Source organism: Elgaria multicarinata, chromosome 1 (assembly GCF_023053635.1).
Source record: "Elgaria multicarinata webbii isolate HBS135686 ecotype San Diego chromosome 1, rElgMul1.1.pri, whole genome shotgun sequence".
In the NCBI taxonomy this organism is placed as follows: domain Eukaryota; kingdom Metazoa; phylum Chordata; class Lepidosauria; order Squamata; family Anguidae; genus Elgaria; species Elgaria multicarinata.
In genome coordinates this window covers 205,780,560-205,802,887 of record NC_086171.1, presented here as the reverse complement: position 1 = coordinate 205,802,887, position 22,328 = coordinate 205,780,560, and the positions used below count along the sequence as shown (strand labels likewise).

Below are 22,328 nucleotides of genomic sequence, written 5' to 3'. Positions count from 1 at the left end.
GGAGGGTGCTGTTGCACCATGTCCTGCTTGTTCATCCCTGGCCGATGACTGGTTGGCCACTGTGTGAATAGAGTGCTGGACTAGATGGACCCTTGGTCTGATCCAGCCTGGTACTATTTTCCTCAGTAGGCCATTTCTATTCTAGCTGTAATACTCAGATTGACTCCAATTCTTTTTTCGTTTTTGATACTAAGGCCTTAGCTAGACCTACGGATTATCCCAGGCAAATGGAGGGGTCATCCCTGCTTGATCCGGGATCCCCTGTGTGTCATTTGGATGCACAGGGATAATCCCAGGGCAATCCTGGGATATAGGCCTAGTCTACCCATGGCCTAAATTTTCAGTATAACTAAAAGTAATGGTATTAGTGGTTAAAAAAAAGTCCTACAACTCTAAACATGCCCCAGCCAGTGGGCCAGGAGGTAGATTGGATCTCTCCCTACAAGGTCGGAGACAGAACTCCGACCCCAGAGGGGGAGATCCAATCTTGGACATATACCCCCCACCCTAGCTCCTGTGGAAAGATTCACAACTCCTACCTGCCTGAGCTCAGACTTCAGGAGAGGTAAAATGTGGGTTGATCTGGGACATGTCATGGTGAGATAGGAAGAGGATCTGGTCTAAAGCCCTCCTAAATGTCTACTCCCCCCCAACATAGGGGATCTGATTGGAAGCTGGTCTACAGTTTTCCCTCCCATTGATTGGGTGTAAAATAGGTTTAAAATAAAATGGAGAGGAAAGGAGCGATGAATGGAACTTCCTTCTGTCTGCCCTACTAGCAGGACCCAGTACAAATGCCCTGCCTATGATTCCTGCAACCTCCTTCCAAAATGTTGAATATTTCTACATCCCTACTCCATATGAAAGCATCCACTCTTGGTGAGGTGCATCACCAAGAACATGAACGTGCCCCTGAATTATTTACCTTGCTTAGTTTTAAAGGAGTCAGATTCCACCTGGTAGGAACTTTAAGGGTGCGATCCCATGTATATTTAAGACATGGGGGAAAAAACCTACAGGACTTATTAGACAGGACTTATTTTTCGATCTAAACATGCACAGAATTGTGCTCTGAAGTGATCTTTCTTCAAAGCTGTTGAGATTTATATTTTGACTTCACTTGAAAAAAACAAACCTGTTTTCCATATATTTTCATTAATCTCAACTTCATTTGACTTTTCAACAGTTGATTTTTTATTCAGCTCTCTTCTACAATCCTTTACTGTCCTATAAATGTTCCTAACAGTTTTTCAGATCAGGTGAACTGTTGGAGTATGCCCAAATTTTTCACTAAGGGAACAATGCTATGCACATTTAGACAGAAAAAGGCCTACAAGTTGTAAGCCTTTTTTCTGTCTAAACATGTATAGAATTTCACCTTAAATAACTTAATTTTTTTCCCAACTGGAAGTATTCAGACCAATGGATCCCTCTTCCCATTGTTTTCCACACATATCTGCATATTTGCAAAGCTTGATTATCTTTAAGAAGATATGATACACTATAAAAGACGATGCCTGTTTCAATCCACTTATTTTGATTTATAACTCCTGTTTTTACCAACTCGACTACGATCATTAAACCAAAAGAATGCAACTGGAGCTATTTCTGTACTTAATTTAGAGTGAGCTGTTTTTCAGATTGTAGAAAAGGAATAAATCATAGGGCTGTCAGAAATATTAGGTGGCCAACTTTTCTTGTTATACCGTAGAATCTCCTTTCATAGAGTCTCTAAGCCATTGATGGAGTCTCCCTGGGACTGGTGCCCTCCAGATATTTCAGGCCTCAGCTAGACGAGGGGGTGAAAGGGGGACGATCTTGCGATTTTATGATCGTGAGGTCATCGCCCTTGTTTACACATGACATCGCGGCCACCATTTTGTTTTAGTTTTTAAAGGAGAAGGCGCACAAGAGCACTCATCTGCAAAACAGTAAGTTTTTTTAAAAAATAATTTCCTAGCAACCCCCCCCTGCCCCCTCAGGAGCTCTGTGCCCCATGCCCAGCTCCCAGCTCCTCAAGGCTACTCACGATGCCTGGCCACATGTTCTGCAGTCTTGGGACCAACCCAGGACCGCAGAAAAACCAGGCTAGAAGGGATGGGCAAAATCCCAGGGAATCATCCCTCCCTGTCCGTGGGATACCCTGTGCGTCATCAGGGATAAGCCCTTGTCTAGCCATGGCAGACTACAATTCCTAACATCCCTGATCATTAGTCATGCTGGCTGGGTCTGATGGGAGTTGTAATCCTAAACATTTGAAGGGCATCAGGTCGGCGAAGGCCGGTCTAAGGCATAATGAAAGACCTGCCATCTGTGTTGCTAAGTAATATATTTTGCATATTAGGAATTCCCATAGCTCCAATTCAATTACATTTTTATAGTACTTCATATGCAATTCTTTCTCTTTTCTTTCCATTTGACTGCAATCGGATACTCACTTTCCTATAAGCCTGGTTGAATTCACTGGGACTTACTTCTGAGTAGACATGTATAAGATTGCACTGTTACTATAGTTTTTTTTTATCTTCAGCTTTCATAATTCTAAGTTTTGTTTTGACAAACTGATAAGTAATGTTAAAAATGCAGGTGTATATTTAAAGATATGGCATATTGCTTTCATACATAAGATTATTACTTGAGAACTCAAACGGGGGGTAATACTAAAGGATTTATGGATCCTGTTTGCAGTATAGTGGAATAATATCTTTCCAGATGCTAGTCAATCTTTCATACTTTGGTTTCTGTTGAGAACAACTATGATTTTCTGTATGTCTAATGTGAAGACATTTAGGAATTATGTATACTGAAGATGTATGATTTGTGATAAACATTTTTTTTAAAAAAATGAACTCAGGAATTACATTCATTTAAACAAATGCTGTTCTTGCTATCTGAAAAAGTTGCAATCTACAGCATTTTTTCCATGCCTTCTTTTACCTTTTTCTATCACTCAAAATTTAAAGAAAACCCAAAACATATGCTCTTGAAACCAGGTATCATTAAAGTTGGTTTATACATGCAACTGTGTCTTTGCAAACAATATTAAAATTGTATTTTCTATCTGTTTTAGACAGAAATAAGTCTGAAATACTTGTGGCCCATGAAAAAAGTATGTCCCATAAAAATCATGAGCAGATGGCCATAACCCTTCAGAATTTAGTGGTAGAGTGAGGTGGAGGTTCTATTCCGTATAGGAGAGACATGATGTCAGTGATGCTTGTGGAATTCAATCTTTGTCAGTTCTGATATGACTCTCCCAGGCAAATGCGTGGATTGAACTGGAACATTATTATCCACTTATTTCCATAATTCCTCAATGGTCCAACAAAGTTTTAAAAAATGTATTAAAATAGATTTGAAGCATATGTTTTGAGAGATTATTTTTAACAATAAACATTTCATTTTTTTTTAAAAAAAAGTCAGATTAATGCAGAAATGAGATAAAACAAGTTTATGGGTGAACACATTCAAATGTATCATGGACCAAAAATAGATTGAACACAGCTGGGCCAAAAATTCTCAGAAGACATTTTTCTAAGTACATTTCTGAGCTTTTCCTTTTTGTCAATGCCCTAGAAAAACAAGGCCATATTGCCTAGAAAAAGAAACCCACATTTCCCATTTTACTCTGAATATTCTCCACTATTATTTGGTAGTGGATACCATCCCCATGCCCTGATGCACACACAGTGGGCCAGACCAATACTGGGTCTGAGGCATTGTGGAGGATGCAAAATGATGGCCAGACTGCCAGCACAGTTGCTATTACTGCCATTTTGAGAACTCTAAAACTGATTCACCATGGTCAAGCCTTATTCACCATGGGCCATAGCTAGACCTAAGGTTTATCCCTGGATCGTCCAGGGGTCAAACCTGTTCATCTAGGTGACACACAGGGGATCCAGTGCTCAGGCAGGGGTGAACCCTGGATGATCCCAGGATAAACCTTAGGTCTAGCTGTGGCCATGGTTAAAGCCATAGTTTAAGGTATCTTCTGAACATGGCCCAGCTTTCTGACTTAATCGCCATGGTTAAAGCCATGATTTAAGGTGTCTTCTGAATGGGACCATAGACTTTTTATCCTGCTGTTGTCCAGTATGGTTTTGTTTTGCTCAGCTCAGCTCAAAACACAGACCATTTACAGGGGACAGGGTGTTTCCCTGCTACGTGTACTCCATTAGGCTAGGAGACTGTGGAATCGAGAGACCTTTATCTGCTCTTGAAAGGAAAGTTCTACAGCTCGAAGAGAACTTTGCTGATTAAGACTGCTGGAGGGACCCAGTGGGAATTTTTTCAGTTCTGGCTTTGCAGCTACATTTTTTGAAACTTAGCTGTGTTCTTCATAGAGAGGCAAAGTTCAAAGAAGCAGAACATTATTTGAGGCAAGTAAAACATGGCCTTTTAAGATACACTTTCAATCAAGAGCAGCACATCAAATCAAAACAACTCAGAAAGGGGAGGGTTTCTGATTCGGTGTGTGTGTGTGTTTTTAAAAATTGTTCACGTCGATTCATGTTCTCCACTTGTTCTAAAAGCTCAGCAAAGATCCACGTTTAACATTAAAAAAAAGAATGCTAAAGGCTTCATCTGCATAACCTTAAACTAACGACATGAGAAGTAGTTAGGGAGAATTTATTCTTCAGCATTTTTAAAGCAGAGGGAAGGGAGTTTCCTTTTAATGTGAGTCTGGGGTACAATATACCGTCAGCTTGATGTGTCTTTGCTTACACGGACTAGTGGTTTTATTCCACAAGGATTCTCACTTTCGATGGTATAATGTACCATTTGGCATGATAAAGTAACTACTCCCCCCCCAACAGAAGAAAGAAATCATTTCTTAGAAATTATAAATGCAATTATAATATTCATGGGACTTCTCTTCCTTTATTTCATTAGATCTGTAGCTCACCTCCATCCCAAGGTCCCAGGGTAACAGAGCTGAAACAACCTCGCCCCCTGCAAACTCCTCTGCCTTTCCCTTCTGCAGATATTCTCTGGATACATAAATGATGGGATAATGCAGCATCAGCATTTGACATTCGATGCCATTCTACACTCAATTTCAATACTTCATATCAATTGACATGTGGTGTCCGACAGTATTTGATAGCAGACGTACCGTAGCAGACTGTCCTGTCCCTCCCAAGCCCTCGTACTTTCAATGGGAGGCAAATGACGAGGCTTGCTAAGTAACCCACGAAGCTTTTATTAAGCAACAAACGTCTCTTTAACCTGAATAAAGTCTACCTCTTTGTAACGACGCCTTAAGCAATTACTATGCTAACTAAGCAAGACAATTGTCCATTCAAGGAGAGAGAGAGAGAAGTTACTTCTCAAATGCCCGTACTTCAAGGGGCCTGGTGCGGTGGTAGGTTCTGGCGCAATCTCTCCGACTTTCTCATGGCCTCTTTACGCGCCGTGCGTTTGAGCTTCCGGCAGATTCTAGCATCAGTTAGTGTTTCAGAATGCTCACCCCCGGAAGCTCCCTCGATTCCCTCAGAGGGTGTAGGATTTGGCCTTGAGGAGATAAGCTCTGGAGTGGGCTGATTTCCAGCTGAGGAATCTCCTGTGAGAGTTTCCTCCCCCACTGCTACGGTCTGGCTGGTGTCTGGTGCTGCGTCTTCTAGTTCTGAATCTGATTCTGATTGATTACGTGAAACCCCTTTTCCCAAAGCAGGGGCAGTAGGGTTAAACGTGACACAGACAGCATTTGGCCATATTTGATATTTCAGACTAATTTCATTGATTCTTTTCACTAGACCTGGTCTGAGATTTTTTAGTGAATCTGTTTTTGGGCCACTCATGGGGGGAGGAGGAAAATGAAATAGGAAAAAAAATGACATGAAATTAAGATGGGAGGGGTCGGGGGGTCAGTAGGTAAAATTTCCTTGAAGTGTTTCAGGTGCATGTAGCTTACTCAAATTTTTAGATGAGACAGCCATGGGTGGAGGATTCTTTCTTCTTCTTTTTTTAAGCTTAAAAAACCACTAGTCTTGCGTGGCTGCTCCAGAAACATCAAAAGGGACCACTTCTTTTTCCATGCCAATTCCAGGTACAGGTCACATAGGTATCATGGACCTGAACACAGCAGAGAGGAAGCACTGCCACTCAATAGTTTTCCTCGGGAAGGGAACTACTGGGCTGGTACACGGGTAAAGCTTTTTACACCAAGGCTGAATGACTGCAGATTTCATGCTCTCGCAGTGGAGGCGGGTGGTTCCTATTTGAGCAGGGCAGTGAATCTGCTTCAGGTTTCAGTCAGAAGGAAAAGGAGCTATCCAAAATGTTGAACCCTACTCCCAAAATGGGTTCAGCACCTTGGACAGCTCTTTGAGGGTTCCAACTGAAACCCAGAGCAGATTCACCGCCCCACTGAAATAAGAGTCACCAGCCTCCCCTGTGTCCTCCCACCATCTACCTTCCCAGATGTGGCATCAATAACACATCTGGCAAGTGACCTAGCCTTCCCCAACAGACTTTCAGAAGCTAGTATGGACAGGAATCCATACTAGCAGTTGGTTGCCCTAATCCTAAATGTATCTTTTGCATCCGTTGGGTGGCAGAGAATTAATTGCTCTGAATAAAAAGGCACCAAGCACAGGACCGAGAGAGTTGGCGACCACGTCTGCAGCCATCAAGGCACCCACAGGCAGGATCAGCTGACTGCACGACCTTGCCTGTTCCGCAAAGGCAGAACATCACAGTATTGCTGTATGCGCAGAATAAGGGCTTCTCATGCTTCTGTCCCCATGAAATTTAGCAAAGGCAAGGAAAAGAAATTCAATACCAATATAAACCTTTTAAGAGAATACAGATTAAGTGAGCGGGGTGGGGGGGAGAGAGGGGAATAGATCAAAGGTGAATGTAATTGCTTCCGAACAGGAGAGAGTTTTGTACCCATATTACAGTTTGGGATGCACAGTACAAAAAAGCAGGGGGTGGGAATAAAGGGGGGAACCCTCAAGCTCATCACTCTAACCAGAGGAACAAGTATTTTGTAATCAAAGATATCCAATTCTGATTTAAAAGCTTAAAGGCTTATCCGGATTTCAAACAAGAAGAGGCTGCAATTTAATCTATCTATCATCCTAATGAGCAGGGCTAGTTTAACATTGGGTAACTCTTTTCAGTATCGATTTGTGTTAGAATAAAATGTGGGGAGTTTGATTTGCTATGGAAGTGTCAAGAGGATCACGGCTCATTTCATGCTGCATGTGAGCCCACAATAGCTTGCCTGGTGAATCCCTGATGTAAGGCTGGGGGGATCCTTTCTTTCTATGAATTCTTAGGCTCAGTTTGGATGACATGTTAGTCAACCACAGGCTGTTTAATCAACCGTTGCTTAAATAGTCCATCGTTGACTAACATGTCATCTGTTGAGCAAAAACCACACCATGGTTGGTTCTTGCAAAACAAAACAAAACAACCCGACAGAGATAACCAACAGTTTGCAGAGTTGTTTTTCTGCACAAACGTTGATTGTTTGTGTGGCTGGCTTCGTTGATTAATTTCCCTGCCGATTGCGGGGCTCCATCGGCAGGGGAAATAATCCCATGACAGCAAGGACTTGGGAAACTGCTGACTGTATCATCCCTTGGTGGTGTGCCACGATCCTCGGCTCCCCACGTGTTTCCTAGCATGGACACATGTCATCCCTGGGCGAGGCAGTGCCGATTGTGGTGCCCCATGTGTTCCCAGGGGAGTGCACCCCATCCCCTTCCATACCCTCGAGCCAATTCCCAAATGGAAGTCAAACGTCCAACCAAGGGAGAAATCCATCTGCCGATAGGAGGCGCATGCAAAAATCTGTCCTTCAACTATGACAAGAATGACAGATCCTTGCGTATCCTATGCCCATTTGGCAGAAGACAAGGGGAATTGGGGGCCCAAGCATCTCTCTTGCCGCTTTAATGGTCTGAAGCCCAAGAGCACAAAGATGTGACCACGTGGAAGGTCATAGGAGCATTGAGTTGGAAGGGACCTCAGGGATTATCTGGTGCAGCCATTCCCAAACTGGCACTTTCCAGATGTGTTGCACTGCAACACCCATAATTCCCAGGCAGCATGGCCAATGGCTGCCCTCCTTGTGTGTTGCACTGCAACTCCCATAATTCCCCGGCAGCATGGCCAATGGCTGGTGCCTCCCATAATTCCCAGGCAGCATGGGCAACGGCCATCTTGGATGGGAATTATGAGAGTTGTAATCCAACATATCTGCAGGGCCCGAGGTTGGAGAAGGAAGATCTCATCCAGCCCCCCTACTCAGTGCAGGCTCTGCACTAGAGGGTGCAGCTGCAGCATCCCTAACAACTGACCATCCAGCCTTTGTTTATCTCCAGTGGATGGCCAACCACTTCCCAGGGCACGCTCTTTCATTGCTGAAGAGATTTCACCGATCCATTTAAAAGAACCGAGTTTTTGCAGGCTCAGGGCTTGTGTCTTAACATCACGGAATGGATTGTGCCACTTCAGACTGCAGATGTTTCAAAACTAGATCCTGCATAAATAAACTCCCTCAGAGTAGAAAATTAGCACAATAGAGGGCAGGATGACCTATAAGAAAATTCTGTCTGATTTTTTTCTTTTAACAAAGGAAAACATTCCAAAATGGTGGAAGGAGAATGAGCCATAGATCGGTGGCAGAGCACCAGCAAGGCATGCAAAAAAGTTCCAATTTCTATTCCCAGCGACTCCCCATTTCAGTTCTCCATGGCTGGAAAATTGGACAAGACTGGTTCGGACAGACCAGACGCCTGCTCCATATGTATACGTGCACTATATATTACACTACAGATGCTACCTAATGTGCAGTATTCCCCCTTTTCCTCCCACTTCTATGCAGGAAGGGGGGATGTGCACAATTTTGGGGTGAAGGCGGGCAGTTGCCGAGTGCTTGGTGGGGCCTCATGAGCATTCAGAGGGTTCTGTACTCACAAGAGGAGCATCTGACTGGGTCTGGGGGCCAGACGTGGGGTGGGGTGGGGTCTTCCAGGATCCTGGACCCAGTCAAGTACTCTACTTGCATGTAGGCCAGTTGTCAACCTGACAGCTTTAAGCCAAAAGGGAAGAGGTGCACTACCGGTTCGTCAAGGCGTACATGAAAACACTTCATCTGCCCGACACATTTTTCCATCTTATCCCAATTCCTCACTAGGCAGAAAGGGGAAAAAAATCCCAATTTCCATTAAGAACATAAGAACATACGAAGAGCCCTGCTGGATCAGACCGAGGGTCCATCTACTCCAGCACTCTGTTCACGCAGTGGCCAAACAACTGTTGACCAGGGACTCACAAGCGTTGCATGGGTGGAACAGCACCTTCTCACCCATGTTCCCCAGCAACTGGTGCATGCAGGCTTACTGCCTTGGATACTAGAGGTACTACAAAGCCATCAGGGCTAGTAACCACTGATAGCTTTCCCTTCCAAGAATTGATCCAACCCCCTTTTAAAGCCATCCAAATTGGTAGCCGTCACTACATCTTATGGTAGTGAATTCCATGGTTTAACTATGCGCCACTCCTCTTGTTAAAATACTGTCTTCTGGAGGATTTTTGTTTGTTTTTGTTTTCTTTTTGTATAGCAATTACCTCAGACAGTGCAGAACTTATGACAAATGTTTACTGACACAATCCAAGAGCCATGTGATAGTTAACCCTTCCACCAGGCAAACAATAGCAGAAGACAAATTTATCTAGGGAAAAACAGTCTAATTAAGGGTACCCTGAGATCTAGAATTTACAGCAGGTTTCCTACTGTTCATGAAATAACCTACATTTCTCTCTCTCTCTCTCTCTCAATCGAATTCCTCCACATTACTTATCATTGAGCTGTTGACAGATGACATTTGAAGTCAATTAATTATCTTATTTTTTTTATCAGTTAGATTTAATGAACTAATTAGTACATATAATCGATTTACCTCAATGCATGTGGTCATATCTTGAAATAATGAAGTTAACAATTTTTCTTGGCCGGAAATAACTTTTTAAAAGAACAACTTAGGCTTCAGCTAGACCTACGGATCTAGCGCGACGGAGGGGTGAGGATCTCGTGATATTGTTGTTGCGAGTTCTTCCCCCTCTGTTTACACGCAGGGTGTGCGATGGCCTCGGAGGAACAGGACATCACGCGCACCATTTTGTTTTTTATTTTCTTAAAGGAGAAGAGCGCACTAGCGCTCGTCCACAAAATGGCCACCCCATCCCCGATGGGCGCAGAGCTCCATGCACAGTTCCCAGCTCCTCGCAAGTAACCGCGAGGAGCCGGGACAAACCGTGACACCCGCCCACACGTTCCGTGGTGTCGGGATCAGCCCAAGGCTGTGGAAAAAGTGGGCTACAACTGTAGGGCAATATCGTGATGAAAGGGAGGGATCATCCTTCCTTGATCCCGGGATCCCCTCTGCGTCATGTGGATGCACAGGGACGATCCCAGGGCGATCCCCAGGATATCGCCCCATCTAGCTATGGCCTTAAACAGCTGACCTGAATTGAGAGGTGGTTATAGGGTACTAAAACCCTTTTGTAGCACAGAGCTTTAATGAAAATACAGTTTAAAAATCTACGTTTAAAAAAAACCCTATCATTATAAATAGAGAGTAGAGTAGTGCTGCAGGTACAAAATCAATATTACCAGAACTGAATTGCTGACTTAAAAAAAAAAAATCTAAAATAGAGATAGGATTAATTGAATCTAAGACAGGTTTCCATATTTGAAATGCTGTTACATGTTATTTGGGGAATTTATTCTTCTAATAATGTGGAAGAATTACATAAATTAAATATGAGAGACTAGGAATTAAAATAAAAGATGGAATTAGAGGAATGGCAAAGGTTGAAGCATCCTGTGGGTGTGGGTGCCAACTCTGCAGCAGTAAAAAATTAGTACTCCGACAAAGATTAACTGTCTTTTTACATCATATTCCAAGTGCAGCAACAAAAAATTGCAGCATACAGGAATGGCAAGAATCTTGTAAATATATTTATACGGAAAGGAAAAATGAGAACAAACAATGTTAATACAATACATAAAAATGAGGAAGGGGGTTGGGTGGTAATACCAGGTTCTTTATCTTTTATTTATTTAACATGATTTTTAGGCTGCCTTTATGGGTGGAAGCTTTGCATAACTTTTTAATTTGGGTTTCTGACTCATACTGTGAAAACAATGGGGAAAATCGAATGGGATGCTTATGCCTTTGCTGATTCTCTTACTATTCATTGTGCAAGTGGCCTCCACTGCTTGCAGAATGGTGTTGTAGTGCTTCCAGGGCATCCTGAAATGAGCAGAAACCCATGTTTCTGGAACAAGCCAGGTAGGCAGAGGTTGCATAAAGGAGTGCCACCATGTACCTCCTTCCAGAAACAAGCATTTCTGTTCATTTTGGGGCTTTTTTTTATTTAACTTATTAATTGCATTTGTATCCCACCTTTTTTCCTCCAAGGAACCCAAGGCGGTGTACATAATCCTCCTCCTCTCCATTTTATCCTCACAACAACAACCCTGTGAGGTAGGTTGGGCTGAGAGTCTGCGACCGGCATTTAACAGCATATGCTGAGTTTGTTTGTTTTTAACGGACCCCAGAATAGCTGTTTTTATAAGGATACTATTGTTTTTATGCTTTTAAACTTTGTATATTTGTTTTTAATGTTTGCGGTTTTTAACTTTTGTAAACCGCCCAGAGAGCTTCGGCTATGGAGCGGTATATAAATGCAATAAATAAATAATAAATGAATGTCACCCAGTGGGTTTCCATGGCTGAGTGGGGACTAGAACTCGGATCTCCCAACTCCCAATCTGACACTTTAGCCACTACACCACACTGGCTCCCCCTAGGAAGTGCTAAATCTCCCTTCCATAAGCGGTGGGTGAAAGGGAATCTGCAAGGCAGAAAGGAGTCGATGGGGGTGTAAGACCTCCATTGGATTCTGCCCTCTGTTATCGACTATGAAGAAATGTTTGTCAAACTATTCTTAAGGGGTTTACATGGATGACATCTACAGAAAGAAAACATCAACTTTATTTTAGGAATTAGTAGTGTCAATGATTACCTACAGAAGTGAACCGCCCAGAGAGCTTCAGCTATTGGGCGGTAGAGAAATGCAATAAATAGATAAATAATAAATAAATAAGTCTTGGGATAAATATAAATTGCATTTTTTGTCCCAATCCATTACCTTTGGAAGCTGCTGTATTTAAAGTTGGGGCAAGGATAATATTAAGAAATCCCAGGTTTAGATAAGTACTTCTTCCCACAGTGCATAGCTGAACTATGGAATTCACGACCACAGGATGTGGTGATGGCCACCAGTTTGGATGGCTGTAAAAGAGAGTTGGATAAATTCCTGGAAGAGAAAGCTAGCAATTGCTACTAGTCCCAATGTCCGAGTGCAACTACCAGTATTGGAGTCAGTAAGCGTACAAATACCAGTTGCTGGGGAACATGGGTGGGAGGGTGCTGTTGCACCATGTCCTGCTTGTGGTTCCTGGTTGACAGAGGGTTGGCCATTGTGTGAACAGAGTGCTGGACTAGATGGACCCTTGGTATGATCCAGCTTGGCTCTTCTTATATTCTTAATATAAGATCTTATGCATAATTGAAAAGCAAAATGAGATAAATTAGACCTCCCTTTTAAAAAATATTTACACATATGGTATTCTTTTAAATTGCTTGAGACAGCAAGCAAATAGTACTGTATTTCTTCGATTGTAAGATGCCATTGATTGTAAGACACACACTAATTTCAGTACCAACAGAAAAAAAAACCCTAAGATGCACCCGTGATTCTAAGATGCACCCCATTTTTAGAGATGTTTATATGGGGAAAAAAGTGTGTCTTAGAACCGAAGAAATAGTGTATTAGAGACTTAATGGCTAGAACTGCTTTCATCAGTGTAACTGGGAAGGGGACAATTTCCTTTCCCCCCCTCAAAGCCCCCACATGCCTTCAAATTGGGGCAAATTCCTGAGGATGGGGGATTGCAGGAGAAGAAGAGGGTCCATCGTGCAAGCAGATTTCTGGTCATATGACACTGGATTTCGCTCACTGAACATGAGAATTTATTAATGAGGAAACGGGAAATAACTGTCCCAAATATATCTGTTTTTAATAAATCTAGATAGAAAAGCTTTAAAATATATCTTTAAATGGGTAAAGAAGTTTAGAAACTTGTCTGCCTATGGAGTTATTGAAACAAATTATTGGAAACAAATTATTATACAAAAGGCATGTCTTTAAGAGAGAATTGTTTCAATATTTGTACACAACGCTGTTTGACACTCTGTGAATTTGCAAAAATATAGGATATGTTTTGAGATAACGATGGGATGTGTAGTGAATTTTTCCATTTGTAGGTAGAATTGCTCACTGGTGAAGAATTCAGCTATTCAAAGAATTTGAAATATTAACTGTTTGGTTGTTTCATCAGCATTTCTATTAACTTTTTCAAAGGACATGGTTCCAAAAACAGAAAGAAATACCCTTCTTCCGTATGATATTGATAGTATGACAAACATGCAAAATTTTGGAAAAAGTGAGAGGGACTTCAGCGAAAGGAGTGCTACATGAAGCTCTGGGATTTGATGCAACTGAATAAATTTACAGATCTGAATCAAGGAAAAACAGCTATAAATACATTTGAAAAAGAACTGGAGCTTTTCAGAATCTTTTTGAATTCAATACAGAACATTATAATTAATACTTTTGTAAGTATTATTTTTGTAACAAATATACATGTGCTTTTAATATAGTTTGGATAAGATCTGTTTTCCAGTTAGTATTGATATTTAAATGAATTTAGGAATCTAGATCAATCTATATATATAGATTTATATATATATAAATCTATATATATATAGATTATATAGATATTTCTTGATAATTTGATAACTCCGCCCCCAAATTCTTTTATACTTTGTGAGGATATCTATAATGAGAATAGGTGCAGCAGTATAGGACACGGAATAACGGGCTCAAGTTACAGGAAGCCAGATTCCAGCTGGACATCAGGAAAAACTTCCTGAGTGTTAGAGCAGTATGACAATGGAACCAGTTACCTAGGGAGGTTGTGGGCTCTCCCACACTAGAAGCATTCAAGAGGCAGCTGGACAACCATCTGTCAGGGATGCTTTAGGGTGGATTCCTGCATTGAGCAGGGGGTTGGACTCGACGGCCTTATAGCCCCCTTCCAACTCTACTATTCTATGATTCTATGATTCTATAACTATAGGGCAGTATCCGACTGTGTCATTCCATTAGTGCAAATGATGTTCTAGTAGAAACTAGGTTCGGAACTCTGTGCAAGAGAAGAATCCAACTGAAGTCATGTTTTCACAAGCATGATTGTGCAAGTGGTTATACGTTCTGCTTGTGCAACCCATTGCGCATAACTCTTGTTCAACCAATTGTGAAATTCCTTGTGCCTCCTTCTGCGCATAATACTTGTGCAACCTATTTTGCAAGAGGTTGCACAACGTCTTGCACAAGCACTTCCACTACAGAATGATTCATCAGAGCTCTGCTAGTGCTATTTGAGTTTGCAGCATGACACGGATACTGCCCACAGTGATATAAATTTGCTTTTGGCATTATTCAGCATGGAGACAGAATGAAGACAACCAAAATTATATGGCACACATGTTATTTTTATGCTAGTTTTTATTGATAAAAAATAGTGCGATATTAGAAAAGACATGTGCAATTTATGGTATAATAACTGGGCACAATCCAGCACTGCCCTTATGCACATGGCCAGCTCACTAATTTTGTTCTGCAAACAGTTCAGGATGCTTGTGTGATGATGATTTAGTGCTTCTGGGGCAACCTGAAATGAGTGGAAACACTCATTTCTGGAAGGAAGCAGGTTGGTAGAGCTTGCATAAAGGAGTTCTTCTGAACTTTCCCCTTCCAGAAATGAGCATTTCTGGTTGTCTTGGGGCTTGCGGTAGTGATAAATTATTTTTCTGCAAGCAGTAGGGGCCACTTGAGGAATGGAATTGATGGGGACACGGACCGAAATTATTTATTTATTTATTTATTTATTAAACCGTTAGTATCCTGCCCTATATCACAAGGATCTCAGGGTGGTGTCCAGGTAAAATTAGCACCTAAGTCCACTAGCGATGGGTAGCATTGGGTTCTGCCCATTATTTTCAATTTTAATTTGATGCATTTGGTCTTGAAAAAAATCAGAATGGGTATAAACAATATTGGATGGCAGAAATATTCTTTTTGACATTGTTTTATTGTTGTTTTCTGTAATATCAGAATGCGTCCCTGCAATATCTGGCGTAATTATCATCCTTGATGTTAATCCTGAATCATTTGGTTTTGTGCAATATTGTTGGATTATAATTATAATTGCAATATTCTGTATGAAAGTTATTAAAGATTTAACAAACTGTTACAAGCCTAGGGCCCATGTGGGTTGTTGGTTAGGCTTGCAACATATGGAAGTACATCAGAGCCAGCTCTTCCAAAGATGATGCAAGGCACTGTTCATTGAAGCACAGCAGAGATCGTCTGACTCATTGGTTTTTAATTGGTGTGTTATGATCCCACAATGGTAAGTCTGGCCTGACCTAAGATAGGTTAGATCAGTTCTTCAATTGGTGGCTGAGACTGAAAAGTGGTTCTTGCCCTAAACTAAGGGAAGGGGGGGGTCATGTGTAAAATAGGTAATAGTTTTACGTTCTCTTTCCTTCTCTTTCTCTTTCAGCATTTATAAGAGAAGGAAAGAGAGAGGGGGGACTTGTGGAAACAAAGAGGGGGGAAAAGGAAATACTATATCTATATATCGTATAGTATAAATACTATTTCTGCATGGTTTTATCCTGGTTGTGCTTTTTATACTGTATTTTGTATTTGTGTTTTTAACCTGTTGGTTGTTTTATGATGGTTTTAATTTTTGTGAAACGCCCAGAAAGCTTCGGCTATTGGGCGGTATAAAAATGTAATAAAACAATCAATCAATCAATCAATCAATAAATCTAAGCCAGATCAACACCAATCAGGATGTTACACTTTGAAAATGGTTTAAAAGCTGTATATGTAATGTGTCTTGGGTCTGAACTGTTGTCAAAACCATTATGAACTGTTATAAAGCAGTAGTGTAGATCCTGCCCTAGATTAGCAACAAATTAAAAACATGTCCTATGGCACAAGATTGGGATCGAGATGGATCCTGGAGCTGAAAGGAATGGACAACAATAACAAAAAGACTCTGTAACAATACTTCTGGGCTGATGGCACTTCTTTCTGGGTCTTAGAGTCTGTAGATGTTAGATGAATGACCCCAAAGATGTCCAATATTAGATGTTGTTGTCAAACTTTGTAGGTGTGCTTTTGATCCAAGATTCTTAAGAGACCGTCTCCTCCTCCTCCTCCTCCTGTGTTCCCTATTATCTCTCTATAGTTTGTCAGACAGCATCTTCTGTGCACCTTACATGTGCCAAGTGGAGAAGTAGTTGTACTGGTTGACTCACAAATCCAATTCTGAGCCTACTATGCATACTTATTTGGGGTGAACCTCCACCAAACTCAGTGGGATTTCCTTTCGAATAAACCCAAGGGAAGAACATAATACTCTATGGATAGTCCATCTTGTCCAGAAATCTGATTCCTAGAGCAATCAGCAGTGGTAACTTATGCATCAGTACACTAGTAGACTGCCACCATTTGTTGTTTGACACCACTGAAAGGGTGAGGGGATCTGGCCCCATTACAAGGTGATGGTAGAAGTCTGGGTGCTGTGCAGGTAGGGAAAAGGCTGGTAAAATGCGTGGCCCATGCTGGGTGCTGCTAGCTACAGCTGCATGTCTGCACTATGCTGAAGTAGCAATCCCTGTGCCTCCATCCACTCACTGTTGCATTTTGATGATCTCATATAAGGGCATCAGGTCCTTCACTCTCTCATTTATTGGTCCTGAGGAGCAGAATGGTGTAGTGCACCAGCAAACAACTGCACAAGATGTTGTTTACAACTAGACAAACTTCTCTAGAAGATCACAAGCAGGGCATGGTGGTAGTACTCAATCCCTTTTGTTTATCTCCAACATCCGAATTTGGCAACCATGACAAATAGCCAAAGATAGACCTCTCCACAAATCTGTCAACCCTGCATCATCATTTTAACACTTGGCATGAAATGGCTCAGTACTGAGCAAGTGTGTATTCCAGAGATGAACATGTCCTGTGCTCTGGAATTCCACACTTCATCCTGCTCTTCAATTAATGTTCTAAAATGTAATAAGCAATAGTTCCTAAAATCCAAAGAAGTGCGAGGAACATGAGATCAAACAACACTTTTTTATTGAAAGATTTGTAGCAGTTCTATCAGCAATTCTTACTGTACCTGGTTTAGATCCTTCGTCAACTGATCCATTATAGACTTGGTTTATGAACTCTGGCCTGTTGTCATTCATGTCAATGACATAGATGTAGAGGTCAATTGGGTTCTCCACTTTGTTTCCATTCATATCTACTGCATGTGCTCTAAGCTGTAAAATAATAATAATAATTAGAGTGAGTACCATGTCAGTAATGGAATTCAGCATTTGTAAAGTTAACATGTAATCTTTAGTCTCTGAAGTGCAGTCTAGGGCTGGCTGGGGAATGCTGAGAGTTGAAGGACTTTTTCTGTCTAAGCTGGCATAGGATTGCTCCCTTAAACTCTTTGCCAACATTAGGATTTATAAATGTCAGAATTCTACAGGGTTTTCTAAGAGAAGCTAGCCAGCCAATTTTGGTATGGATATGTATGTAAACCTTTACATCAGCCACAATTTTAGTGGCCTTATCAAATTTCTTTGAAAATGGTGAACTATCTGGTGCATGAATTATGTCCTTCTCTATCCTATGAAAATAGCTGCCTCATATTTATGTAAGAAGAAAAGGGAAATATTCTAAGCCAATTCTAAAACAGTAATAGTGCAATCTGATCTCACTTTCCCCATTTTCAACAGACATGCACCAAATTTTACATTATGCATGGGGTCAGAGATCAACTCTGATGAACATTTTCTGGGAAAATAGCTGCCTCATACTTCTGGGAGAACGTTCTGAATTTCTCAAAAACGAGATGCATGTAGTTTCATACTTTAAAATCCCATTGGAATCACAGGATTCTTCATTCTCCTGATTTCTATGTAACTTGGCAGCATTACCAATTGATTACTCATTCTCTCGGCCCAGTGCATCATCAAATGTCCGTACCCAGGAAAGCGGCAAATGTCTTGCAGAGACAGATGTTTTTACTGTAGCCAAACCCAGAAACAATAAAGGCAAAAGCAATCAATCAAGAAGAATGGAAAACTTCCGGAACGTTCTTCTCTGCCAAGCCATTATCAATACAAATATTGAGGACGCACCACCTCTTCAGAGCCACCATCTGTTTTGCATCCTAAAGAACCTATCTTCAGTTCTCTCAGATGATTACTCATTGTTCTGTCTATGTGTAGGTAGCTTTTAAAAAGACTTCCTATTTCTTCCTTGCCATTTTTGTTGTTGTTATTCACACTGATACTAAGATTGAACACAGCATGTAATTTCAACTGAGAACTCTACAAATCTGTTGCAAATAAATAATGTGATGACAAAATAATGTGAAATAGTAGGCTTCTGAAGAGGGGGCTTCTTGCATCACCTTCAACAACACAACCCCCTTAGAATGAGATATTAACCCTTCTGCACAATGAGAAGCAACCATCCTACAGATCAATTTTAGTTTATCTGTTTTGAAACTTCTCCATATCTACAGTGTACTTTTTAAGGAGAGGCAACCAAATGTGTGCAGAGTATGCTAAACATGGTTGCATTTAGATAATGGCACTATGATATCCGTTTTTTTAAATAAAAAAATAGGCTAGAAAATGCTGGAAAATGAGGGCTTTTTTCTTGCCTAACCTGAGTAGGACCCCACCTTTAGGCCTTTTCCTCCTTCCCTTGAGTTTTCCATTTACATTGTTTCCAAAATAATAAATAATAAATAAATAAATAAAATCAGTGAGTTTGGTACTTATTCCTGAAGAGATGTAGCCAATTGTCACTCCTATGTACATTTCTACAAATATTGATTTCTCTCCATTGAGAAAAAAACACCCATTTATTACTTTCCTATGGTTAACTTTTTGTAACCAAGGCAGGATCTACACTACTGCCCTGGTTAGGCCTCTTCTAGAGTATTGCGTCCAGTTCTGGGCTCCACAATTCAAGAAGGACGCAGACAAGCTGGAGCGTGTTCAGAGGAGGCAACCAGGATGATCAGGGGTCTGGAAACAAAGCCCTATGAAGAGAGACTGAAGAACCGGGCATTAGCCTGGAGAAGAGAAGATTGAGGGGAGACATGATAGCACTCTTCAAATACTTAAAAGGTTGTCACACAGAGGAGGGCCAGGATCGCTTCTTGATCCTCCCAGAGTGCAGGACATGGAATAATGGACTCAAGTTACAGGAAGCCAGATTCCAGCTGGACTTCAGGAAAAACTTCCTGACTGTTAGAGCAGTATGACAATGGAATCAGTTGTGGGAGGTTGTGGGCTCTTCCACACTAGAGGCCTTCAAGAGGCAGCTGGACAAGCATTTGTCGGGGATGCTTTAGGGTGGATTCCTGCACTGAGCAGGGGGTTGGACTCGATGGCCTTGTAGGCCCCTTCCAACTCTGCTATTCTATGATTCTATGATTCTACTCCACTTTTCTCCCCCCAAAATTGCACTCAAAGTGGCTTATAGGCACAATTAAAATGGATTAAAACCATAAAACCATAAAACAATACAAAATGCAAAAGTGTATTGAACTGAAAAAGTGTAGGGAACTGTATTGGCTGGCCCCTTCCAATTCTGCTATTATATGATTCTATGATTATAACGGTTTATAAGGGTTATGACAACTGTTCAGGCCCAGGACACATTACATATACCATTTTCATACTGTTTTAAAAGTGTTATTTCCTGCTTGGTGTAGATCGGCCCCCAGTCCATACAAGTTCCTGTCTTACCACAAGTCTAAGTAATTTTTTTTATAAGGAACTTTGTCAAACCCCCTTTTGAAAAATCCAAGTAAAAGTAAAAAACTAGTGAAGCAAAACTTCCCTTTGCAGAAGCCATGCTGGTTTTTTCTCAGTGAGGCTTATTTTTCTAAGATTTAACCATTCTATGTTTAATAATGCTTTCAACCAATTTACTAGAGACAGCAGTTAGGCTGACAGGCCTGTAATTTCTTGGATCCCACCTGGGTCCTTTTATAAATTGGTGTTACACTGGCTACCTTCCAGTCATCAGGTTAAGGAGGCTGATTTTTGTAAAAAGTTGCATATTTTAGTTAATAGCTCAGCAATTTCATATCTGAACTCTTTAATAGTTCTCAAATGCCACGAATTCTCCATGACTTGTTATTTTTAAATGTCATCCTTTGTCACCTCTATTTGACATGGTTCTTCTGATGCACTACTTGAAAAAAAAGAGTTGTTCTGTATGAGTATCGCTCTAGCACTTCCTGATGTGAAAACATATGCAAAGCATTCACTCTACTTCCCCATGCTTTTCCCTCTCTTCCTTCCTTTAGACCTTGCCATTTAATGACCAAACTGATCCAGGCAGGCTTACTCATGTTTATGTACTTAAGTAAATGTTTGCTTCTTATTTTATTTTTTTTGTAATTAGAGCTCCTTGAATTTGTCTTGATCTGTGCTGCCTTACGATAGATTACAGGCATGCAGCCAAATATTTGGCTAGTCATTTCAAAACAACATGTGAATCTGCCTCATATTTGTAGGTTCTGCATATTTGCACCTGCTGCCCTCCAACTAATCTGTTTTTCTCCTCTTAGATGCCTCTCTCTAGCATTATCCTCTCATTCCTCTGGACCACAATCCTGAACTCTGACTCAAAGTATGGGGCAACCAGATGAGATCAGTGGCACTGGAGGCAGAGATGTTGACCCAAAGTCCAGCTTCATGACTGGACTTGGGCCAGAGCCTCTCAGGTTGGGGGCTCTTCAGCCAGAGACATAAATTCAGTCTGTACCCTTGGAATCTGAATCTTCTGAGGAAGCAACCTCTCCTATCCCCTCAATTCGAGGGCACTGCATTCCCATGACAGCACAGGCAATGAGACTATAGAGACAGGAGGAGGAATTCTATGCTCCATGCCAGATGCCTTCTCCTTTAAGGCCTCAAGGAAGTGGTAGAGCAGCCCTGGGAGGTTTGATCTGGCTCAGGAGGCATAAAAAGCTTCAGTCCAGTCCTAGACATTATTGGAGCAAGTTGTTCTTGTGGCACTGTCCATGGTGCTGCCTTATGGGATGTTATCAATGCAAGAAGATCAAACCAGTCCATACTCCAGGAAATAAAGCCAGACTGCTCACTTGAGGGAATGGCATTAAAGGCAAAACTGAAGTACTTTGGCCACATAATGAAAAGACAGGATACCCTGGAGAAGAGGCTGATGCTAGGGAAAGTGGAAGGCAAAAGGAAGAGGGGCCGACCAAGGATGATATTCTGGAGGTGACAGACTTGACCTTGGGGGAGCTAGGGGTGGCGACAGCCGACAGAAAGCTCTGGCGTGGGCTGGTCCATGAAGTCACGAAGAGTCGGAAACGACTGAACGAATAAACAACAACATCAATGCCAGGACACAACAAGCCCTTACGTCAAACATTTCTTAGGCTATCTTCTCAACAACCTGCATCCATCTTTTCTAGGCTCCCTCTCCTTCTTCTTTTCCTTCTATTGGCTTTTCTGCCTGTCCAGCCACTCTATAGGATTTGAGCAACTCATGGGTCACCTTTGCCTGCCTCAACCTTCTACTGCATTATGACAGGTAAACTAAACTCTGCCAGAGTTTTCACTGCTACCTATTGCTAACATCACTATCAAAACCTTTATTTAGTGCATGTTAATTTACATATGGGGCTCATCTACACCAAGTAGGATATTCCACTACAAAAGCAGTATATGTTATGTGTCAATGGGCCCCAACAGTTGTCAGTACACTTCAATACTGCTATAAAACAGTAGTGTGGCTCCTGCCTTTTATATACCACTTTCATAGTGGAATAACTTGCTTGGTGTAGATGAGCCCATGGTTGGCTAGAATTTGTTATCATGTTGTGAGGTTTGAGGCCTACAGAGGCAAAGTAAAAAGGTCAGGCCTTAGAGACATGGGTTATTCTGTTGGGAGAGTGTATCTCTGAGAGGAGTAGTTTCATTTCCAGTTACATTTCATTTCTCCAGTTAAGTTTCATTTTTTCAAGGTTGAAACAGTACTTTCTGTTTTGGCGAAAGAGGGTATAAAAAGAGAGGGGAAAGCGAGCGAGCGAGAGAGTGAGTGAG

General features: G+C 41.5%; 1 protein-coding gene across 1 annotated transcript in view; it reads right to left on the bottom strand.

The window, feature by feature from the left end:
* Nucleotides 1-22,328, bottom strand: part of CDH4 (cadherin 4) — a 1,028,403-nt gene that overhangs the window by 190,579 nt on the left and 815,496 nt on the right. The window contains exon 6 of the mRNA XM_063146852.1: nucleotides 17,354-17,498. Coding sequence (XP_063002922.1) covers nucleotides 17,354-17,498 — 145 coding nt within the window. The remainder of the gene's footprint in view (nucleotides 1-17,353; nucleotides 17,499-22,328) is intronic.